Source organism: Chlorocebus sabaeus, chromosome 10 (assembly GCF_047675955.1).
Source record: "Chlorocebus sabaeus isolate Y175 chromosome 10, mChlSab1.0.hap1, whole genome shotgun sequence".
Lineage (NCBI taxonomy): Eukaryota > Metazoa > Chordata > Mammalia > Primates > Cercopithecidae > Chlorocebus > Chlorocebus sabaeus.
Window position 1 is genome coordinate 17,625,556 of NC_132913.1, and position 23,890 is coordinate 17,649,445.

Sequence of the window (23,890 nt, forward strand, 5' to 3'; positions counted from 1 at the left end):
CCAAATAGACTGTGTAATGATGTAAAAATGAGACAGGCTAGGGAAAAAAAACTTACTTTTGCTAATCTACTCTTTGGTACTGTTTGAATAGTATTTTTATAATGTTTGTGGAATACTTTTTCCAGTTAAAAAAAAAAGGAGACCTTTGATACTGACGATGACACTACTATAGGATATATAGTTTGTCTGTTACAATTCCATACTCAAAGAAGGAAGATTCACAAAAATGATTATAGGATTTTAAATATTCAGATCCACTCTAAACAAAAACTGAAGTTTACTCCCCAATTCTATCTTCATAGTAAAAACAAAAAACTAAACACTTTATATTATTTCACTTTTGAATAGAAGTATTCTAATCCTAACGTGTTATTTTCATGAATAATGGAGTTCAAGTGTTCACTGACAATTGCTAGTAAAAAGCCTATGAAACATTTCCCATTTTATCTTTCTATAAATAACTGGTAAAATTTTAAGGTCACAAGAAATTTTCCACCATACACATTACAGAGATTTCAATAACTCCCAAATCTCAACAGAAACAGATATCATATCACATACATAAAAACAAAGTAGAATTACATTACTTTAAAAAAAAAAAAAACATTAGAAAAGGTAATTCAGTTTTAATTTATTTTCATCACTTTTTCTTCATAATCCAGATATTTTAAAATGCAAAGAAAATTAACTTTCAATGGTATGTTCAGGGACTGGCACTAAAAAAAATTTTCAGACTGCAAATGAGTTATACAAATGAAAATATCAAATGGAGATCCAGTTATCAAAATGAAAGCACTCGACATATTAAAAGTTCACAAGTATTTGTATTGAGCACATTAAAAAAGTCAGCTTGCTAACAACTGTTGTGATTTTAAAGAACTATTGCAGAAGTTTGAAGAAAATAGATTTATTAGTTAACTTATAAAGAGATTAAAGAGCCTGAAACAAGTATTAAAAAGAAATTTGTGCCTTTATTAGAATGTTGTTAGGCTTTAAATATGCCAATTTTGATAAATTATTGTTGTTGTTTTGTTTTTTTTATAAGAAACAACACTACAGAACTGCAATACTGGTCCAACACTCTTGTCTTTACTCTTCTTTTAAAGCAAGAAACAGAATGCAAGTAATCAGAAAGCACTAGCAGGCATCAGTTAATCCAAGATACTAGCTCTTAGTTCCAAAAGCACTTGCAAAGAAAACCTTTTCGGGGGAAGGGGTGGAGAGGGATGGAAGCACTCCATAATAACTGGAATCCCATGAGTGTGTATGCCAAGTCTCATGAGGCTATTTTTTGAATTTATCCTTTACTTGGTCATGGTTTTTTCCCTCAAATACAATTTTTCTTTGACTTTTTTTCCTCAAAGTATAAAAAGTATGAAATATAAACAAGCTCTTGCACTGCACACTTAGAAGTGTACAGTTCAAGCATTATAGAGCTATCTACACACTGATAAATCCCATCAAATCTTGGATAATTCATTAATATACAAAATATCAGGGCACAGAAAGAACTAAAACCCACTTCTTTTTGTTACACATAAGATTCAAATATTCAATCTAAAGAAAAACACAATCACTTTCGCTCTCTTCTACATCTGCATGTTGATACACTTATTAAAATATTCCTGTATAATCATGTTTGGTGTTACTATTTCAAGTCAGGTTTAAAACCTCAAAACCAGCCATCCAGACAAAACAGGTAATCAGAAAGATTATCTCTTCCCCACCTCCCTAACCCCAGTAACTATGAAGTCAATTTTACGACATGACTCCAAACACTGGATTGTGACGACAAATGCTAGGTCCAATTTCTTCATAGTCCTTTTTGGTGTGGCATACTTGGTAGAACTCAGGCTGAAAACAAAAAATGTGTATTTTTATAAAGGTCAAAAATCTACCATCTTCAAAGTATACTGAAATAAATTTTAAGAGTGATGCTTTAAAATAGATGTTAAGTCTAAAATGTTTATTATTAGTCCATTTCATGGCATGAAAGCTTAGAAATTCTAGCAGCCATGACTTAAAACCAGCTATAAATCTTTATCGGAACTCCAAAAGAGCAATTAACTCCTGTCCCCCTATCCTTGTCTCACACACCTGCCGCGAGGATTCTGAAATTTTGAAGCATGGAAGGTTCTCAAATGCCTAGTCTTCTGTTGAGACTTTCCCACACTTTCATTGCACCAATAATGTAAAGAAGCAGCATTCGCCTAACTACAGATAAACTACTCCTAGTCATGCTATGATCATTTTTTGTCTAGTTCTAAGAAATGTCTACATCATTTGCCTTCCTCACTCAAGGTCTGGAAAAGATAGACTGTTCCATGCTGTGTTACCTCATTTCTCAAGGCAAAGTCACAAACTCAGCTAGGTTATAAGGCCCAACTGAAGAAGACTAAAATTGAGGAAGAAAATAACTTTCACCTCCTATTTTGGAAACGGTTTTAAATCCAAAGTTGTACAGTTATTCAATAATTCAGATAAAAGCTCCTTCATTTTAATATTCCATGCACTACCAGAACAAAACACCAATACTTCCTAAGTTAATGGTATTAGAACACTATAATACCTTTTAAGGGGACTTTAAAGACATTTTAATTTGGGGACAGGATTTAGAATAATTCCCTTTACTCAGTGGAGAACATCATACTTTCTATGCAATGAAACTTAACTTACCTTAATGTTTTTAAATACTTAAACAGAACAAACAAGGACCTTCTGATGACTAAATTACCAGCTTTAATAGAACTTTCCCTACAGATTAACTTTAAAACATAGTATAAAATGGTCACTCTAAAACAATGGCTAGCAAGCTTAAAAAAAAAAATTAAAATGACTTCCAATTAAATTTAAATTACTTCCAATTTTTAAAATACTACAAATACATATAGACAAAGTTTCTTATTATTTTTAGATAAAATTTAAAGGAATTTGCTTTGTTCTTCACTAAGTACAGATAGACTCTTCTACCTTAAAAAAATATGTATAAATTTAAACATAAGCTTCAGGCAGGCGCAGCAGCTCACACCTATAAACTCAGCGCTCTTTGGGAGGTTGAGGTGGGACGATCACTTGAGCCCAGGAGTTTGAGACCAGCCTGGGCACATAGTAAGACCCCATCTCAATAAAAAATAATAATAAAGGCCGGGAGCAGTGGCTCACGCCTGTAATCCCAATGATTTGGGAGGCCGAGATGGGTGGATCACCCAAGGTCAGGAGTTCGAGAGTAACCTAGCCAACATGGTGAAACCCAGTTTCTACTAAAAATGCAAAATTAGCCAGGTGTGGTGGCACACGCCTGTAGTCCCAGCTACCTGGGAGGCTGAGACAGGACAATCACTTGAACCCAGGGGGCAGAGGTTGCAGTGGGCCAAGATCATGCCATTGCACTCCAGCCTGGGTGACAAGAGCGAAACTCCATCTCAAAAATAAATAAATAAATAAATAAATAAATAAATAAATAAAATAAGAAAACAGTAATGATAAAATAAAATAAAAGTAAGCTTCATCACACTCACCGTGGAAGCCAGCATTGATCCTCCAAACCAAACTGCGTATCGCTGCATGTGGTGTGTAATGACTTGTACATCAATAGGTTTTGGCTAAGAAAGACATAGTAAGATCATCTTCATAGTAAATTCAAATAACAATTTCTGTGTCATTTAACCTTAAATGTACATATACAAAAATAATATTTGTACTAAATTCAAGTGGTATCTTACAAACCAGAAACAACTGAGACTGGCTATCTCAGAGAGAAGGGGTTGGGAACACTGTGGAAGAGACTGGGAGGGAACAGAGCAGAATAAATGGAAGGAAAACATCAATGAGTACACGTTTTATACAGTTCTGACTTGAAGAACCTAAATGTTAGTGTTTTACATATTTAAAAATAATACCTTAAAAGAAGGGGAGGTTGGGGCAAAACAAAGTACAGCAAAAGCAAATTAAACTAATTGTACTTTTTTCAAACATAAGCATACTAAGGTGAGGAAAGGGACTAACTCAAGCAACTTGTGAACACAGTATTTTGCATCTTATAAGCCTTCAGGCTGAAGATAAAATATAAGCAAATACTGAACTCTAGTTTTGGGTCTATTTTTCACAGTGGTATGGATTAACAATTCTGAAACTATTATATACATATTCTGGGATTAAGCAAAAACATAAATATATTATATAGGTAACAGGAGCCAGGCTTCTCACTGTCACAGAAGGGCATTACAATACGGAAGGGCAGAAAACTAGAGTGAACCCTCTACAACTGGAGACATCCGTAAAAATTCATGGTTTTTAATTTATGTAGAGAATTAGATATAGATGTAGACACACACACACACACACACACACACCCCTAACTCTAATCACTGAGAAGTCCTAGACTCCATGATACCCCAGTAGTAATGAGCACAAAGCTTGGTTTCTTAGCAATGTTCTCCACTAAAAGGAACAAGACAAAGATGTCTTGAAGAAAGAAAAGGGGGGGAAAAGGCTGATTCCAGGGCCAGAAAGAGAAAGTACAAGATCAGCCTGAAACACCTTGCTATGCCAGGAAGTACAGAGGTAGGCAAAAAAAGATGTGGCCACAACCAAAAAAAAAAAAAAAAATCTAAGAGCCATTTTAATAACTCCCACTGGTCAAATCTGGGAAAAAAAAAAAAAAAAAGTGCCAATAAAATTAATGATGAGTGGTATTACTGGTATTATGATATCACAGTGATATTAAAGATACAGACCACGAAATGAGAAATCAGGAGTTCATATAGATATTACTAAAAGAATAAATGAACGTGGGAGAAGGGAAAACTCTTCCTTATAGTAAAACAAGACTTAAAAACATACAAGGAATGATGGAATTTGCAAAATGCCATTTAGCGACTACCACAGCAATAACTGTTTTAGGAAAGAATCACAATGGATGCTAAAAACTAGTGACTGAAACTTTAATGAGCAACAGGATAGTCTGAAGGTGTCTCCTCATAAGATTCTTATCAAATATAAAGGAAAACAAAATAACTTTATAGTGAAGAAACCTGGCAGACACAACTTCAACCAAATGCTCAAAATCCACACACAGGACAAATTCTATCATGTGTCTACTGATACAACGCACTAAAAATGACACAACATCAATTCTGTGGCATCACTACCAAAAGTACATAATCTGAACCTAGTCAAGAAGAAATATTAAACAAACCCAAGGTGAAGGATATGCTACAAAATAAATGACTGTACTCTTCAAAAATGTTACATTCATTCAAGAAAGACAAAAAACATTGACTATGTAACAGACTGAAGCAACACAGTAAGTAAATGAAACATGCAATCCTTGACTGGATCCTGGATAAGGGGAAAAAAAAGGTATTTGGTTTTCCTTTTGTTATAAGGGACATTAGTGAAACAACTGGTAAAATTAGAATCAGTTCTATAACTAGATAACACTGGATGATCAAGGTTATGTTCATGATTTTGACAACTGTAATATGTTCCTGATTTTAGAAATATACTAAAATAATTGGGGATAATGAACCATCATATCTACAATTCAGTGTGTGTGTGTGTGTGTGTGTGTGTGTGTACACACACATATTTATAGTAACAGAATGATATGGCTTTTTTTTTTTTTTTTTTTTTTTTTGAGACGGAGTGTGGCTCTGTCACCCAGGCTGGAGTGCAGTGGCCGGATCTCTGATCACCGCAAGCTCCGCCTCCCGGGTTTACACCATTCTCCTGCCTCAGCCTCCCGAGTAGCTGGGACTACAGGCGCCCGCCACCTCGCCAGGCTAGGTTTTTGTACTTTTTAGTAGAGACGGGGTTTCACCGTGTTAGCCAGGATGGTCTCGATCTCCTGACCTCGTGATCCGCCCGTCTCGGCCTCCCAAAGTGCTGGGATTACAGGCTTGAGCCACCGCGCCCGGCCGGCTTTTTTCAAAGCTGTTTCGTTGCCATTAAAAATTACAGACTGAAGGAGAATGAAGCCAGAGATAGATAGATATATAAACACATGCTATTAAGACCTATAAAAGTTACTAGCAAGAAAAATTAAGGTGAAGAAGGCAGTCCTCCAGAACACAATGTTTTTCATATACATGATGAGCATCCCAAATCTGAAAATCCAAAATGCTCCAAGATCCAAAAACTTTTTGAGCACCAACATGATGCTCAAAGGAAATGCTCACGATTTCAGATTTTTGGATTAAGGATACTGAACCAGTATATAATGCAAATACTCCAAAATCCAGAAAAACTCAAAACCTGAAACACTTCTGGTACAAAGCAATTCAAAAAAGGGATACCCAACCTGTTTCTTTCGATATGTCGATACAGTACTGATCACTGGGTAAATTTATTTCTTATTTACAAGTGTAAAAAGAGTTTAAAAATGTTAAACGATCTTACTTTATTAAAATACTGTACTCAAAAACATACAGCATTGTTTTTTACTTATATATCTGTAATGAGTTATTAAAAGCTAAATGGCTACTTAATACATCCATAACCACACCATTAGGACAATCAGCGTCAATCTCTTAAGTATTCTAACAAAAAAACCGGAATATGCACTACATTCATTCACATAATCAATGTGATTAGTAGGATTCTCAGTACAGAGAATTTAAAATTATACTTGCAAAACCCAATGACTTCTTTTTTAGGTAGGAGGTAGGGTAGATAGGTATGTGGATAAGGAGAGTAGATGGATGGACAGATGAATGGATGAATGGGTGGGTGGGCTGGTGGTTTGGTTGGTTGGGATGGGGATGCAAAAGCAAAGGCAACATTTTAAAAGTTTATTGAGTAGACTTCCTTAAGTATGAAGTCATGACGTTATAGAGACAGAGTTCAATATTTTGCCTTCTACCCAAAACACACACTTTTTACTGCATTCCTACGGCTAGGTTTACTCAAGATAATCAAAATATAGGTGCTGAAAAGAGTCAGCCATCATGCAATTTCTCAACAATCAGCAAACCCTAGAGTGTTGTGCTTTACTTTTAAGTAATTCTGAATGATTGTGGAAGTCTCAGATAAAGTGCTCATTCTTGGTAATTTTCCAAGCAGAAGGTATTTTATTTAGCAACTTATCCTCTAAATCAATGTTCTGCTTCAATATTTAACAAGGATGAAAAAAAATGAAAAATCTATCTCTAAATATAGAAAGCAGACATCTGAGAATTTTAAATTAATTTTGATTTTTTTACCTCAAGCCTAAAGGTCCAGGACATGTAATACAAAAGTTACTTTGTTAAACCACCAATTTGATTGCACACTTTGAGGTTGCTATGTGGTAGCTAAAGTCAGTTTTTGAGAGCAGGCTTGACTACTCAACAATGGTGTCAATCTCAACTCAGCTTCGTTGTCCTTCTATAGTACATAAAATTTTGTGGATCCAAAATTAATTTTATTGTTGGTGTATCCAAAGAAATCTACTATATTAATTATCTATGAGAGAGGTATAGAAAAAAAAGTCTTTCCACAGGTATTACTAAGAATTATTTTCCAGAAATACAGACAATATCCTAAAAGAATCAAATGATCCAGAATATCATAGACATAAATCTATAACATTAACCATTTCCATTAGAATACCTGACAGGTTCCTCTTATTTTCCTAAATCAGAGGGAATGTTGGCAACTATTTCTCATCCCAATCAGGGAAGGCACCCTCAACCTTCTCACCAATAATCAAAAAAACCAACCTTCAATCTACCGCCACTCAATTCCTCACTTAATTTCAGCCGGGCATCTACAGTTCTTTTTAAATCTCTTTGCAAGCGACGTCCAAAGTCCCTGAACATGGTTGAACCTCCAGAGAGGACAATATTCTAGTGGAGAGAAAATAAATATAAATATTTAAAAAGAAAAGTTTAAAGGTATAGTACTGAAATGCTATTATATCCTTTTTATGAGAGGTGTTTAATATCAAAAAATGGACAGACTACATCAAAGTTTTTTTAAAGTTAGACCTTGAATAAATACCTTGTAGAGAGGACGCCTGACATCAATAGGACAATTCTGAATTACTTCATCTACAACTTCTGAGATAGGCTGTGTAAAGTCTGGATTAGCAAACTGAAAAATAAGTTGGATATATAATAGAGATCATATCACTACTGACAAATATCACAATAAAAGGTTAAGGTTTTCAGTTCAAAAACAAAAGGCCTTTTAGAAACTATTAATACTGGTCTCTAACAGATTCAAATTGAAGACACTGAAATCAGAGAAAACTCAAAATTATGATGATATATACCATTTTATAACTATCAGAATAGCAAACATGTAAAGTCATACATATACTACGAGCTGGCAAAAATCTGGGTAAATGGAAACTTTCATATGCTTGTGAGAGTATACACTGATGTAACCACTCTGGAGAATAATTTGGCAACCATAAAATAGTGACATGGTCTGGCTGTGTGTCCCCACCCAAATCTCATCTTTAATTGTACTCCCATAATTTCCGTGAGTTGTGGGAGGGACCTGCTGGGAGATAACTGAATCATCAGGGTGGTTTCCCCCATATTATTCTTGTGGAGTGAATAAGTTGCACAAGATATGATGGTTTCATATCTTTTCTTTCTGCTTTTGCGTCTTCCTCATTCTCTCTTTGCCTGCTGCCATCATGTAAGACAGGACTTGCTCCTCCTTGCTTTCTGCCATGATTGTGCGGTTTCCCCAGCCACTGGAACCGTAAGTCCAATTAAACCTCTTTCTTTTATAAATTGCCCAGTCTCAGGTATGTCTTTATCAGCAGTATGAAAATAGACTAATACAAATAGCTAACAAAATTGTAAATGCACATACTAGTAACTCCACTTCTTAGCACAAACCCTGAAGAAACTCCTCAAACATGTATGCTGTTACATATGCATATTTACTATAGCCTTGTTTCTAAGAGGAAAAACCTGTTAGTCCATCAACAGGGGATGAAATAAATAAACGTAGTCTAACCTCATTATTCATGATTCCATATTTGTGAATTTACCTGCTCGCTAAAACATATTTATAACCCCCAAATCCAAATATGGTTATTCATGGACATGCACATGTGCAGAGCAACAAAAATTTGAGTCCACTGATGTGCACATTCCCAGTTGAGGTTGAACAAGATGATACTCTGCTTTCTAGTTTCAGCTCTCATACTATAAACAAGTATCCTTTTCACAGTTCTATTTAGTGACACAGTTTTCATATTTTTGTTAGTGATTTCATTATTTAAAACAGCCCCCAACCATACTGCTGAAGTGCTGGCTACTAAACACAAGGAAGCTGTGACGTGTCTTACAGAGAAAAAGCCAAGTTAGATAGCTTTGTTCAGACATGTGTTCTAGTGCTATTGAATATAAATGAATATACTAAAATAATATACTAAATGCAGTGCCTTTAAAAAGAAACCTACGGCCGGGCGCGGTGGCTCAAGCCTGTAATCCCAGCACTTTGGGAGGCCGAGACGGGCGGATCACGAGGTCAGGAGATCGAGACCATCCTGGCTAACACGGTGAAACCCCGTCTCTACTAAAAAAAATACAAAAAACTAGCCGGGCGAGGTGGCGGCGCCTGTAGTCCCAGCTACTCGGGAGGCTGAGGCAGGACAATGGCGGGAACCCGGGAGGCGGAGCTTGCAGTGAGCCGAGATTGAGCCACTGCACTCCAGCCTGGGCGACAGAGCGACACTCCGTCTCAAAAAAAAAAAAAAAAAAAGAAAAGAAACATACATGAAACAAGGGTATACATTAATGGGATAACAAAAATGTTACCAGAGGCTCAAAGAAACCTAACACTGTATTTCCCTAGGAGCAACAGCTCAGTGTTCACTAATTCAGTGCTCTCAAGAACTTTTTGGCACATCTACTTTGAATAACATCAGCTGTATATTCAAACGATGATATACCACAGTCAAAATAAACTTACTCTTTCCAAACAGCTGGCACTAAAGAAAGACACACCTTTTAAAAAACTTAAAAAAAACAACAATAACTTGATGCTGGGCATGGAGGCTCACACCTATAATCCCAGTGCTTTGGGAGGTCAAGGTAGGACGATTGCTTGAGGCCCAGAGTTTGACACCAGCCTGGGCAATACAGTGAGACTGTCTCTACAAAAAAATTAAAAACTAGCTAGGCACCGTGGCACACACCTGTAGTTCCAGCTACTTGAGAGGCTGAGGAAGGAGGACTGCTTGACCTACGAGTTCAAGGTTACACCGAGTTATCATCACACCACTGCACTCCAGCCTGGGGGACAGACAGAGACTCTGTCTCTAAATAAATAATCAAAATCTAGCTCTAATTAGTCAAAAACAAACAAGTACTGCTTATCTCCTCAGCTACTCATTTTTATAATTAGGTTGTACTAATTGAGAGACAATATTCCTTTATTTATTAAACTGAGTCTGTAACTGTATTGATAATTAGTAGGCATGTGTCAATTTTTTTCCAGGTTTTTTTTTTTTGAAACCGAGTCTCGCTCTGTCGCCCAGCGGCGCAATCTTTGCTCACTGCAACCTCTGCCTCCTGGGTTCTAGCAATTCTCCTACCTCAGCCTCCCAAATAGCTGGGATTACAGGCGCCCGCCACCATGCCCAGCTAATTTTTGTATTTTTAGTAGAGACAGAGTTTCGCCATGTTGGCCAGGCTGATCTTGAACTCCTGACCTCAACTGATCCGCCTGCCTCGGCTTCCCCAAGTTCTGGGATTATAGGTGTGAGCCACCATGCCCAGTCATTTTCCAGTTTTTAAGATTAGTTTTAAATTATTTACAGGTTGTGCATACAATGAAAAGAGATTTAATGTTATCGAAGTGACACATACTAATACAAAATCTTTTAATTTAGATCATGTAAAACATCACTAAGAAAGATTCTACTGACCTTTATTATAATAAAAGAAAAGAACCTGGCAGTCAAAATCTATCTTTTTGAAGCATGCTGAGGAGTGTACATTAGGACCTCTAAGAGGAATACACACTGGGTATGAACATGTGGCTCATATGGAGCCTTTAGAACCCAACCTACAGACTAGGGTAAATTTTATCTGTCAAGGAAAACAGAATAGAGCTCAACTCAGCTGACTCTATAAGTAATTTAAAGACAAGCTCATGTGCTGGCAGAAAATGACTTAGTTACTGATTAAGTGTAGCGAGCAGCTTAATCCTAAAAATTTTATTTTCCAAGAACACATCCATGATCTTCAACAACCATTCTCAGTTTCAGACTGTGAAATCTTCTAAAGAGCCTTCAGTTCTCAAAACACTGTATTTTAATGATCCCAAAGTGACACTTTAACCTGAGAACCTATCATTTGCTCTAACTATAAAGAAAAGATTTACTTCTCCAAAATCTGTACAGAGAATATTAACGACCTGACAAAAATGTGTTCCATAATACTCATTTTTAAAAGTGTTATCAAATTGCTAACACAGAACTTGTAAATTTTTACATCGTCCTTTGTCGGCTGTACTCTTCAGTATTTGCCTAAAACAGTAACACACACACACACGTTAACCTTCCCATAGTCCTTTTCCTACCTTTAAGATAGTTTATCTGCTATACCATGCTCAAGTAAAAGGAAAAAATAAGATTATTCAGTACTGTGCTATATCTCTGTGCCCCCCTCCCTTTTTTTTTTCTTTTTTTTGTTTAAGATGGAGTCTTGCTCTGTCACCCAGGTTGGAGAGCAGTGGCACCATCTCGGCTCACTGCAACCTCCGCCTCCCGGGTTCAAGCGATTCTCCTGCCTCAGCTTCCCGACTACCTGGGATTATAGGTGCCCGCCATCATGTCCAACTAATTTTTGTATTTTTAGTAGAGATGGGATTTTACCATTTTGGCCAAGCTGATCTCAATCTCCTGACCTCGTGATCCACCCACCTCGGCCTCCCAAAGTGCTGGGATTACAGGCGTGAGCCGCCGCGCCAGGCCCTGTGCCCTTTTTATAGTAGTTTTTAATCAACAACGCACAGAAGAGGCCAGGCGCAGTAATCCCAGCTACTTGGGAGGCTTAGGCAGGAGAATCACTTGAACCCAGGAGGCAGAGGTTGCAGTGAGCCAAGATCACGCCACTCCACTCCAGCTGGGTAACAGAGCAAGACTCCATCTCAAACAAACAAAAAAAGAATGCACAGAAGAAAAATACAGAACCTTTAAATATTAACATACCCTAGATCCACACACAGAAATGCTAATTTATTTTTTAAAAAAATGAAGTCTGACTTGAGTATATATTTGAAAAAAGTATAGCAACTACTGGACAACAGAACCCCAAGTGAGAACTGGTAAAATACAGAGTAAAGCAGCAAGCGATGACTATTTAGTACATAAATGAAGAAGAAAAAGAATCAACAAATTTAAAAAGTGATAATAAATTGTTAAGAGTATTCAATGCTTTAATACTAACAGATTCAACCTAGGGTCTCTCATACTATTTTTCAGGCCTTTTCTTTTACTGTCAGCAAAATAGTCAGTTCTGCCTCTAACTGCTCCCTGGTCAAGTCTTAAGACTACTGATGCTGAGAACATTAGAAGGGACTATCAAGGAAAGAATATCTTTACCCTTCTCCAAAAAATACAGGAAGTAGCAAATATACCCAAATAAACACAGCAGTCCAAATCTTTCCTATACCTGGAAACTTATTAAACAAGTTTTAAAACCTTAGGATGATTTTCTTAAAAAAAACAAAAAATTTCCTTTTAAAAACAAAATCCAAATGCCAAACCCACTCCTTCTAAAAACAGCTATTTCTAGTATTTGTGATGAACTTACAGAACTACAAAAATAAATTTCCTTACTCTTTCATACATTTTATCCTCAGCGCTGAAGTACTGGACAGTTCAGATGCCTACACTTTCATCTAGCTGAAACAAAAAACCAAGTGAATCCTTCAAATGACAGAGGAACTAGGACACAGAAGTATCCATCTAAAATCACAAAAAAAAAAAAAAAAAAAAAGGTGTGTATGACACACTTTATAAAATACAAAAATCAGGTCTATTTTGAGAAAACATGGTTAATAAACATATGTATCTAATTTTGTTCTCTTCCAAAACACTACTCAAAATATCAGTAAAGAGAATTTTTTTTCTTTTTCTTTTTTTGAGACGGAGTCTCACTCTGTCACCAGGCTGGAGTTCAGTGGCGCCGTCTCCGCTCACTGCAATCACCGCCTCCTGGATCCAAGCGATTCTCCTGCCTCAGCCTCCTGAGCAGCTGGGAATACAGGCACATGCTACCACGCCCAGCTAATTTTTTTTTTTTTTTTGTATTTTTAGTAGAGACAGGGTTTCACCATGTTGGTCAGGCTGGTCTCGAACTCCTGAGCTCATGATTCACCCGCCTCGGCCTCCCAAACTGCTGGGATTATAGGTGTGAGCCACCGCACCCGGCCTGAGAATTTTTTAAAGGAAAAATAAAAGTATTGAGAGCAAAGCAAAACCAGCAACAAATTTGGTAAGCTGGAAAGCAGATGGACAAGACGTTGCAAACACTCCAAAACAATAAGTCATCAGTAAAAAACAAGAACCAAGCTATTTTATACCAAAAATTCCCTCTCCACATCCCCCAAAGAACTGGCTGACCCGGGTAGCTTTGAATTGAGGTGGAAGGAGGCCAGGAAGAAGGACGGGTTGAAAGTCTCTCTAAGAAGCTGTTAAAGCTCTAGATCCTCTCCAAAGAAGCAACAAATGCCGCCGCCTCATCCAAAGAAAAAAGTGATGAATCCTATTCTCTACACTGAAGAAAAGAGTTTCCAGGACTGTAATACACAGCAGAAAGTACTAAAAGGGGAGTTTTACGTGAAGGTAGGCAACCTGCAAAGTCTCTTCCCACTTGGCTGCCGGCCGTTACCCAGCAGCCAGGAGTCTTCTCTGGAAAGTAGCTAAAAAGACCTAAAGTAACACATATATGGCATTCCCCCAAAGAAAAGGCCACAGTCAACAAGCCCTTTTTTTTCTGAAGTGGAGTTTCGTTCCTGTTGCCCAGGCTGGAGAGCAATGGCGCGATCCAGGTTCAAGCGATTCTTCTGCCTCAGCCTCCTGAGTAGCTGGAATTACAAGCGTCCGCCACCACGCCCAACTAATTTTTTGTATTTTTAGTAGAGACGGCATTTTGCCATATTGGCCAGGCTGGTCTCTAACTCCCGACCTCAAGTGATTCACCCACCCAAAGTGCTGGGATTACAGGCGTGAGCCACTGCGCCCAGCCTAGTGTCCCCTTCTTAAATGACTAGTCTGCAAAAGTCTCTAGCAGGAAAAACATAGCAATCGAAACAGAGAACAACCAACTCGAAACAAGACTAAGCAACTTGGAAGAGACTATAGAAAGAAGAAAACTAAAAAACAAAAACAAAACAAAAAATAACCCTATGATTAATATCCTTAAAGAGCCAGAAGATAGACAACAATGAAATAGGAAAACGGTAGCATTTAAAAAAGAATATTCAAAAGTAGGGGTGGGGGAAGCTCTTGAGAATTAAAAATGTTGCCAGAAATTTTAAAACTCCAATAGAAAACTCAGTAGGTAAAGTTGAAGAAATAACCTACAGATTAAAACAAAAAGACAAAAACAAACAAACAAACAAAAAACCAGAAATGCTAGGGAACAAAGGGAAGATCCTACAAGCATCTGTACAGGATAAAAAAACGAAAAAACAGGTCCTATACATATAAATCAGCTTTTATTAACTTCATGTTATAATGGAAAGCAATTAAGCAACGGCTTCAAAATGCTGAAGGAAAATTATTTCCAATCTAGAATTCTATAACCAAACTATCAACAAGCGTGAAGATAAAATGAATACACTTCAGACACACAAGGTCTCGACATTTTCCTGTCTCATATGCCCTAAAAGGAACTCTATTGGCAGATGATCACCAAAATAAAGAACTGGACAGTAGGAGTGAAAAAGACATAGGATACAGGAAAAAGAGATCCAACACGAGAGAGGGAAAGGGAATCCCTAGAATGATATTAAAGGAATACGGCCACTCTATACTGGGTACAGAAAGAAGCAAGTTCAGACTGGGATGTAACAGACACTTCAGAAAATTAAACTGATGAATAAACCCTATACATCTGAATATCCTGAGAAGAGATTTATATAACTAATGAAGAGGATGTGGAGGTGAATGAATGGTATTATTTTAGCACTAAGCAAACAGTTTATTAATAACTTCATGGAAAACAGTTACTTATAGGAAGGGAAAAGATTTCATGGTTAACTACATGGCTCAGATATGAACAAAATTTGCGGTCACAAAAACATAAGCACTGAATTTCAACCTACATGAAATTATAATGTAACAAATGAGATGAAAAGGGAATAGAAAGGTTCTGTCTGTGATGATAGAAGAAGGATTAAAAAAAAAATCTTCCTCTTCCATAGCTGGAATTAGACAGACAACGCCTAACACAGGGCTGGGCACAGTGACTCCTTCCTATAATCCCAGCGCTTCGGGAGGCCAAGGTGGTGAATTGCTCCGGCCCAGGAGTTCAAGACCAGCCTGGGCAACATGGTAAAACCCTGTTTTTACGAAAAACACAAAAATTAGCTGGAAGTGGTGGCACATAGCTGTAGTCCCAGCTACTTGGGAGTCTTGAGGTGGGAGGATCACCTGAGCCTGCGGAGGCTGCAGTGAGCCATGACTGAGCCACTGCACTGAGTGACAGAGCAAGACCCTGTTTCCAAAAGAAAACAAAAAAAGCGCCTAACACTGAAAAAAAATTTGAAGTTGCAATATAACCAAGCAATACATAGCTAAGGAGGCAACCAGCAAAAGAAGCAACTAAGAAGAGTCTGAAGTTGTTATCTCTAGAAATAGAAAACGGGGAAAGAAACATGCAGGGTACTCCTAGTTTTTGTTAGGATCTGTAGACCAAGACTTTTAAACCATGTGCATATATATAACTGAATTTAAAAACAGCCTTTAAAAAAAGAGAAAACAAAACAGGTTTTTTAAAAAGAAACAGGTTTCTCATAGGAAGAAATTACTTATAAGGAACATAAAGCTATACACAATAGAAAATGTTTTAAAGTTAAAAAATTAACAAAGAAAAATTGGTGTATCAAACAATAAAGGTTATTCACACTAATAGAAAAAATGATACATGAAACATTAGCAGCAAGACACAATTTCATCCAGCCAACTATACCTTTCCTAAGCAATATGAAACACATTTCATTTACATATCTAAAGCTTCAGGGTTACGTATTTATGAGACAGGGTCTTGCTCTGTTGCCCAGACTGGAGTACAACGGTACAATGCTAGCTCGTTGCAGCCTCGACCTCCTGGGCTCAAGCAATACTCTCATCTCAGCCTCCCAAGTAGCTGGGACTACAGGCACACACCACATGCCTGGCTAATTTTTTGTGTTTTTTGGTAGAGATGGGCTCTTGCCATGTTGCCCAAGCTGGTCTTAAACTCCTGGGCTTGAGTGATTCGCCCACCTTGGCTTCCCAAAGTGCTGGGATTACAGGCGTGAGCCACCACAACCAGCCTACTTCAAGGTTTTTAAGAAACCAAGGCATCAGCTAAGCTCATTTGTCAAGCACATTCCATTCAAATGCTCATCTCCTATATCCCATGCTATTATCCATCTTGTGGTCATAATCCTATTTATACAGGATATTTGTTCAGGATCTTCTGCAATTTTCTAATTCCTGTCCCCAACTTGGAGCTTTAATATTTTTCTCTAAGATTTCAATTTCATATTAATTGACGTGCCTTAACTGAAATGAGGTCTCACACACTTCTATTAATCTACTCACATATAAAAGGTCCATACAAATATCTGTCCTAACGTCCAGCTATGTGTGGTTATCTCTCCAGTCTCTTGGAGAGACTAAACTGTCTCCACTAAAATGACAGCAAGAGAATTAAAAGGAAAGGTAAATGACCAAGGATGAAACGGGGGCAAAAAAACAATGAATAAAAGATTTCAATCCTGTTTGGAGGGCAAAAAGAGATACTAAAAGGGCATATTGGTAAGAAGTCAATCAAGAACCTTCTAAAGTCCCAGGAATTGAAGGTGTAACAAACCATATAAGTAAAGGTGAAACAAGGCTTGAAAAAAAAGAAAGAAACTGTTAAAATCCTCTAAATAGAATGAGACCCACCTTCCTCGGTTCCCTTCCAGACCTTGTATAACAAGAAAGTTAATTCGAACCCCAATAAATAAATGAAGGAATGAACAAAATGAAGCAAATTATACCATTCTGGACATGGGTACAGGCAAAGATTCCATGATCAAGATGGCAAAAGCAAAAAATGACAAATGGGATCTAATTAAACTAAACAGCTTCTGCACAGCAAAAGAAACTATCAGCAGAGTAAACAGACAACCTACAGAATGGGAGAATATTTTTGCAAATTACACATCTGACAAAGGTCTAATATCCAGCATCTATAATGAACTTAAATAAATTTATAAGGAAAAAAACAACCCCATTAAAAAGTGGGCAGAGGATCTGAACAATTTTCAAAAGACAACATACATGTGGCCAATAATCATATGAAAAAACTCTCAACATCACTGATCATTAGAAAAATGCAAATCAAAACCACAATGAGATACCATCTCATACCACTCAGAATGGCTATTAAAAAGTCAAAAAATATTCTCACAACATCGCTCCTAAAAAATGAAGGAAAGAGAAAATATTTTTTAAAAATAAATAAAATTTAAAGAAAAAAAGGTGCTGGCAAGGTTGGAAAGAAAAAGAAACACTTATACTCTGTTGGTGGAAGTGTAAATTAGTTCAACCATTGTGGAAAACAGTGTGGCAATTCCTCAAGAACCTAAAACATAAATATTCAACCCAGCAATCCCACATACCCAAAGGAGTATAAATTGTTCTATCATAAAGACATAAGCATACATATGTTCACTGCAGCCCTTCACAAAAGTAAAGAAATGGAATCAACCCAAATGCCCATCAATGGTAGACTGGATAAAGAAAATGTGGTACATATACACCATGAAATACTATTCAGCTAAAAAAAAGAATGAGGTCATGTTCTTTGCAGGAACATGGATGGAGCTGGGGGCCGTTATCCTTAGCAAACCAATGCAAGAACAGAAAACCAATTACTGCATGTTCTCACTTTTAAATAGCTAGTGGATACTAGACTTAATGCTTGGGGACAAAATAATCTGTACTACACCTCCATGACAAAAGTTTACTTATATAACAAACCTGTACCTGTACCCCTGAACTTAAAGTTAAAAAAAAAAAAAAAGAAAATGAAGCAAATGAATAAACAAGGTGAAAGTTTTGGAAAAGCTGAATTTTAAGGGAAAAGAATCACATTACTTGCCTCAAAAGTGAACAACAGTCTCAGGTATAATACTATAAATATCACAATACTAATGATTTACCTAATAACAATAACCTCACACGTGGGCAGGCTGGAAGAAAAGAGAGTCTAGAAATAACTAATCTAAAAGGGGGCTAGCACTGAAACCACTAACAGTGACATATCAAGAAACAGCTCCATCCATGTTCCTGTAATACCATCACAGTATTTAGAAACCTGGGGGTTAATACCAACAGCAATAACTAAGAGCTAAAGGATGCTCTATAGAACACAATGGCAGCAGGAGGGTGAAGAGCCGCTAATTTTAAGTCTGTCAGTGTTCTCTGACCTTTAAAGCTGTGTGTATACATCCTTTTTATTTTTTGAGAAACTGCAAAGAAAATGTACCACCAAAAACCTTCACACTCCAGTATACTAGTCTGACCACAATTACTTATCCTTCTCATGCTCACTCCTCTGCTACCAATTCACAATTATTATGTGTCAATTTATCATGATCTCCAATCCCTGTGTCCCTCACTATCCCTAGGTAATTCGGCTTTCAGGATTTGCTCTCTTCTCTATGCTGCAATACTTTAATCTCTGCTTTGTCAAAACCTTTTGCTCCTTTCCCACACCTGTCTGGGGGAGGGGAGGGGACACTATTGTACAACTAAAAGTTTTGGGTATCTAATCTGCTACCTTGAGTACAGCGCTCACTAGTCACCCTCTCAATTCCCCTCAACAGTAAATATGAAGTCATTATGCTTCACAAGCCCTCAATTTTACATCCAATCCCTTCTCCTAGAACATAAGCTTGATTCTACCTCACAAAAAAATTAAAACTATGAACTAAGACGATGAACTTCTTCAACTACCTACCTGTGCCTCTGCTCTTCCTAGTTCATTTTCCTGTACCTATTCTTAATTCCTTCCCTCCTGTCACGGGAGTAAGCCCTCTTAAAAATTAAAACTATCTTGAGCCTTATTCTCGTAACTGAATTCTTACTAGTCCACTGTCTTTTTCTTTCATAGCCATCTCTCAGAATGTCCACACTACTGATTTCCAAACCTTCACCTCTCATTGAGGCAACAAGCTGCTCTAATGTATCACTCCATTGAAACTGTTCCCCTATGATCACTGACAACCTAGATGCTGAAAAACTCCAAGTACTTCTAAGGTTTCCTCTAATGTTACTTCACTGCAGCAACTGGCACTATTTACCTTTCCTTCTTGAAACATTCACTTCTCTCAATTTTATGACCATAATCCTTTAGCTTGGCTTCTACCTCTCTGTCATCTTCAGGATTCTTTGCAGGTTCCACTTACTCAGCCATAATGTGTCTGTGTTGACGAACGCCCTATTCTTCATCTTTCTATTCCACAGTCTCTTCTCAGCCAACCTCTTCCTTTGTGCCCCACATATGGTGATGACTTTACAACACCCAAGTGTTTGTTTTTGAACCTTTTAAAAGATGCATATAATAAACTCATCTGTGTCTATTTCACCTACTCCTCCCTTTCAGTATTACAAATCTCAATGGATGGCACATTGGGCTGCCCAAGTTACAAACCTGGGAATTATCACAGATTCCTCATATTCTTACTCCCTTCATATCTAAGCAATTACTAATTATGTTGATTCTATTTTTCTCTCACCTCCTTCCTCATTCTCATTGACCCACAAATACTATTCATCCTTCATCTAAAATACTGTAGTAAAATCATCTGTTTCCAACACAATTCACACCTCTGTTCCAACCCATCCAAACCAATGCTGTGAGAGTAACCTTTCTAATATGGTAAATAATATTTTCTATGCTTAAAATTTTTGCATGACTACAGAATCCAGCTAACTCCCTTGCATAGCATATCTGCCCTTCAAGACTTGGTCCATGAATACCTACCTGGATCCCTCTCCTACCAATCTGTCCTTTATACTTTTCTTATGTAGCACTCTCATGTCTAAGACCTCTGCCTAGCTAACCTTCTGACAAAAATACATATACTCCCCTACCACACAACTGACAAACACCCATTCATCCTTTAAGTCTCAGTTCAACCATTATCTCCTCTGAGATGTTCTCCCAAGCAAACTTAGATGCTCTTTGTTCCTGTGCCCTCACCAGATACATGCACTCATTAAAGCATCTGTAACCCTACCTGTTTAAATATTCATCTCTTTTATTCTTTGAGCTCAATAAGAGCAAGATAAAATGATTTTTCATCTTTGAATACCCAGTGCTTAATTTAAGCTGGGATCATGAAAATCCAAACCATTTAACATTTGCTGAGTGAATAAACAAAATTTTAAAAATAACTATTATTAACATTAAATAAGCAAAGTACATATTAGTAATTCTATTAACAAAGTTACAATTCTGATACTAAGTTACCAGAAGAATTTTCCAGTATTAAAAGCATGTACTTCTTAATTTAATAAAGCCTTTATGTTGCTAAAACTTCACAGAGAGAAGACTATTTTGCTACTAGTTCTATGTTTTAATGGTCAATTAAAGGTTCTTTGTAAAATCGTCATTTTACACAAATGGGGAAGGGGGAGCTTTCTATAACCTTTCCCAAAATATTTTATTTAAATGATTACAAAACTTTACCTGAGTCCACGACTGAGGGAAGAAAAAAAAGTTTAAGGGCTCCCCTCTTCCCATGATCCCCCACATAAGCCCCCATATTTAAAAAAAAAAAAAGCTTTTTCTAAATCTACAATAGCAACAATTTCACTTGTTTAAACAAAAGCAAATTTTTTCTTTAAAAATTTAATAAAACTTTTTAATAAAACTTTTCATAAAAACTCAAATGGTTTTTAGTATACTAATAAAAGTTTTTGAGATCAATTCTCTCTCAATATCCATTAATTGATATTTGCTGCTGAATATTTTTAAACAATTCCGTTAAAAAAAACTTACCTCTGGATGAAAAAAGATTTCAGGTCCCAAAAATCTCTCATAACCAACATCAATAGAAAATTCTTTCTTTGAGATAGCATTGATTCCAGTATACTGTTTAATCCATTTTGACCCATCTGTATCATACTTGTTAAATTCTTTTACTAAATCTGGGCAGACATAACTATAACGCTCCTGAAAAACAAATAAACAAAAGTAACTTTTTTTGCTTATTATAGGAACAGTAAAAAAGAATGGCATGTTTTCAGTAAACTAGAATCAAATAAAAAAAAAAAAACTTCTTCAGAAAATAAAATTAGGAAATTAAGCTGGGAGTAAAATTTATGTTAGGATGTTATCATATGTGTAGTACAAATAAACATACTCATCTCCTACACATATTTTCTGACTTTAAATATAAACAATATTTGAGAGATTGGAGAGCTGATTTCTACTACTTCAGTGTTACTTCCTGAAAATGTTCATTAATGTCATTCAACATTTTCTGTCTCAGTAATAATGAATCTTGTGCTCTAGGTAAGGAGAATAAAATATAGAACTGAAGAATAAGTAATAATTGTGATAACCACACAAATTAATTAGATCCTTAATATCTGAAACAAAACTGATTACAGTCTGAGTAAATAAATGAGCAAAGAAAGAATGCTAAAAATATAAATTACTCCATTTTGTTGCATATTTGGTTATATGACACCTAAGTAAAAGTTTTCATCAAAAAATTGAAAAATATATTATAGATTATAACATATTTGTAATTTATAAACTCCCAACTGCCAGCCTATATATATATATATATTTTTTAAAGCCTTCCTTTTCCAGTATTTTTATACATCACAGGCTCCATCCGAGATAGTTGCAAATATTACTAGTAATAATTAAAATACACAAAGAGAAAAAATACTGGAAACGAAAGACATTTGATTACACTATTTGAGGTCTTCTCCAAACCTTGGAAGTGGGAATGACAAGAAATGATACTCCTTTAAAGACATTCAGACTGACCATCAATCTTCCCTGGAATAGATTTAAATCTCTGGTGTTTTCTCATTTTGCTTTAATTTTACAGACTTCCCAAAGATGTTGAATCAGTAGTATTCACATTAACTTTTTATATATTTAATTCTTATGCCACCAACTTGGGGTAACTTTTGGCAGTCCTTTACTAATTTACTACCTAGGAAGTAGTTGATAAATTTTCATTCTTAAGCTCTGATGAGCAAGGAAAATCCCATAAACATGCAAAGAGGCCCAGGCATGGTGGCTCACATCCAGCACTTTGAGATTCTGAGGCAGGAGGACTGCTTAAGGTCAGGAGTTCATGACCAGCCTGGGCAACATAGCAAGACCTCCATCTCTACAAAAACTTAGCCAGACATGGTGATATGCACCTGCAGTTCTAGCTACTCAGGAGGCTGAGGCAGGAGGATCACGTGAGCCCAGAAGTTTGAGGCTGCAGTGAGCCATGACTGTGCCACTGCACTCTAGCTTGGGTAGCAGAACAAGATCCCATCTCTATAAAAAATAAATCAATAAAAATAAGAAATAAAAAATTTAAAAATGTATAAGTGAAAAAAAAAAAAAAAAAAAACATGCAAAGAGAGACAAGTAAGTAAAAGTTACTTTTGCCAGGGCAGTTTTACTTTTCAAAACATGTGAGACCCACTGAAATTTTTTGGTTATGTGGCAAATAATAAGTTTGAAAGATGATGCTAAAGTATTTTGATAGTTTGCATGAAGCATTGATATAATACTTACATGGCAGAAAAAATGTAAAAAATACTTTAGACAGCCTTAATGTTTTTCTTCTATGTGCCCTATCACTTGAGCTGACACTGCCTCTATACTATAGCACAATGAATCAATTGTATCAAAATAACTTTTATGACAAAAGCTTTTAGAATTAAAATAAAGAATTCAGTGAAGAAATTGAGATGCAAGCACTTTACAGTGAAATAATTATTTTTAATAAAGAGAATCACAAAAATTTATGGAGAGGTCATTTGGTAAAATGTTCTTATATATTACTCCTCTCAAATATAAAATATGAAGAAAATAGACAAACTGTTGTAATAATAATTTTCTTGCAAGAAATACAGAGAAAATGTAAATATACTTAAGAGTAATAATTTATAACTGGTTAACAAGATTATTTTAAGTACTGTTCTTCAATTAAAAATTTCTCATGTTAATGTTATAAATGTGATTTTAATTTTTAACTAAACTACACTTCTATCACACTTTTTACCTTTACTGCCTTAGCAGTTTCCAAGGATTGTTCTGGAGGGATTCCTACTTCTCGGTCTCTCAGCAGTTGCTGAATAAAATATGTTATATCTCGTCCTGCGATTGGAATGTGTTTAATACAGCTGCCAATCACATACCCTTCAGCCTAGGGGGGGAAAAAGATTTCAAATTTACTTTCAATGCTTTGAAAATTAATACAACCTAAAAATATGAACCAATTTATCAAGTTAGTGTATTCATATTCTCAAGTACTGTTTTATCCCAGAATTCACCTTTATTCATCAGAAACGATAACTAAGAATGGCCAGCAACTTGAGATTTATTTTCCCATTGACAATTTATAACTATGACTAAAATAACAACACAGAAACAGTAAATTTCAAAATAGAAATATCAAATCGTTTAGATAGCAGACTTTATATCAG

General features: G+C 36.2%; 1 protein-coding gene across 1 annotated transcript in view; it reads right to left on the reverse strand.

Annotated features, from left to right (window-relative positions):
* Positions 1 to 611: 611 nt before the first annotated feature.
* Positions 612 to 23,890, reverse strand: part of ACTR3 (actin related protein 3) — a 73,036-nt gene continuing 49,757 nt past the window's right edge. The window contains exons 7-12 of the mRNA XM_007964759.3: positions 23,467 to 23,610; positions 21,222 to 21,395; positions 7,981 to 8,073; positions 7,701 to 7,826; positions 3,519 to 3,602; positions 612 to 1,854 (exon numbers count right to left, since the gene is read on the reverse strand). Coding sequence (XP_007962950.2) covers positions 1,759 to 1,854; positions 3,519 to 3,602; positions 7,701 to 7,826; positions 7,981 to 8,073; positions 21,222 to 21,395; positions 23,467 to 23,610 — 717 coding nt within the window. The 3' untranslated portion in view covers positions 612 to 1,758. The remainder of the gene's footprint in view (positions 1,855 to 3,518; positions 3,603 to 7,700; positions 7,827 to 7,980; positions 8,074 to 21,221; positions 21,396 to 23,466; positions 23,611 to 23,890) is intronic.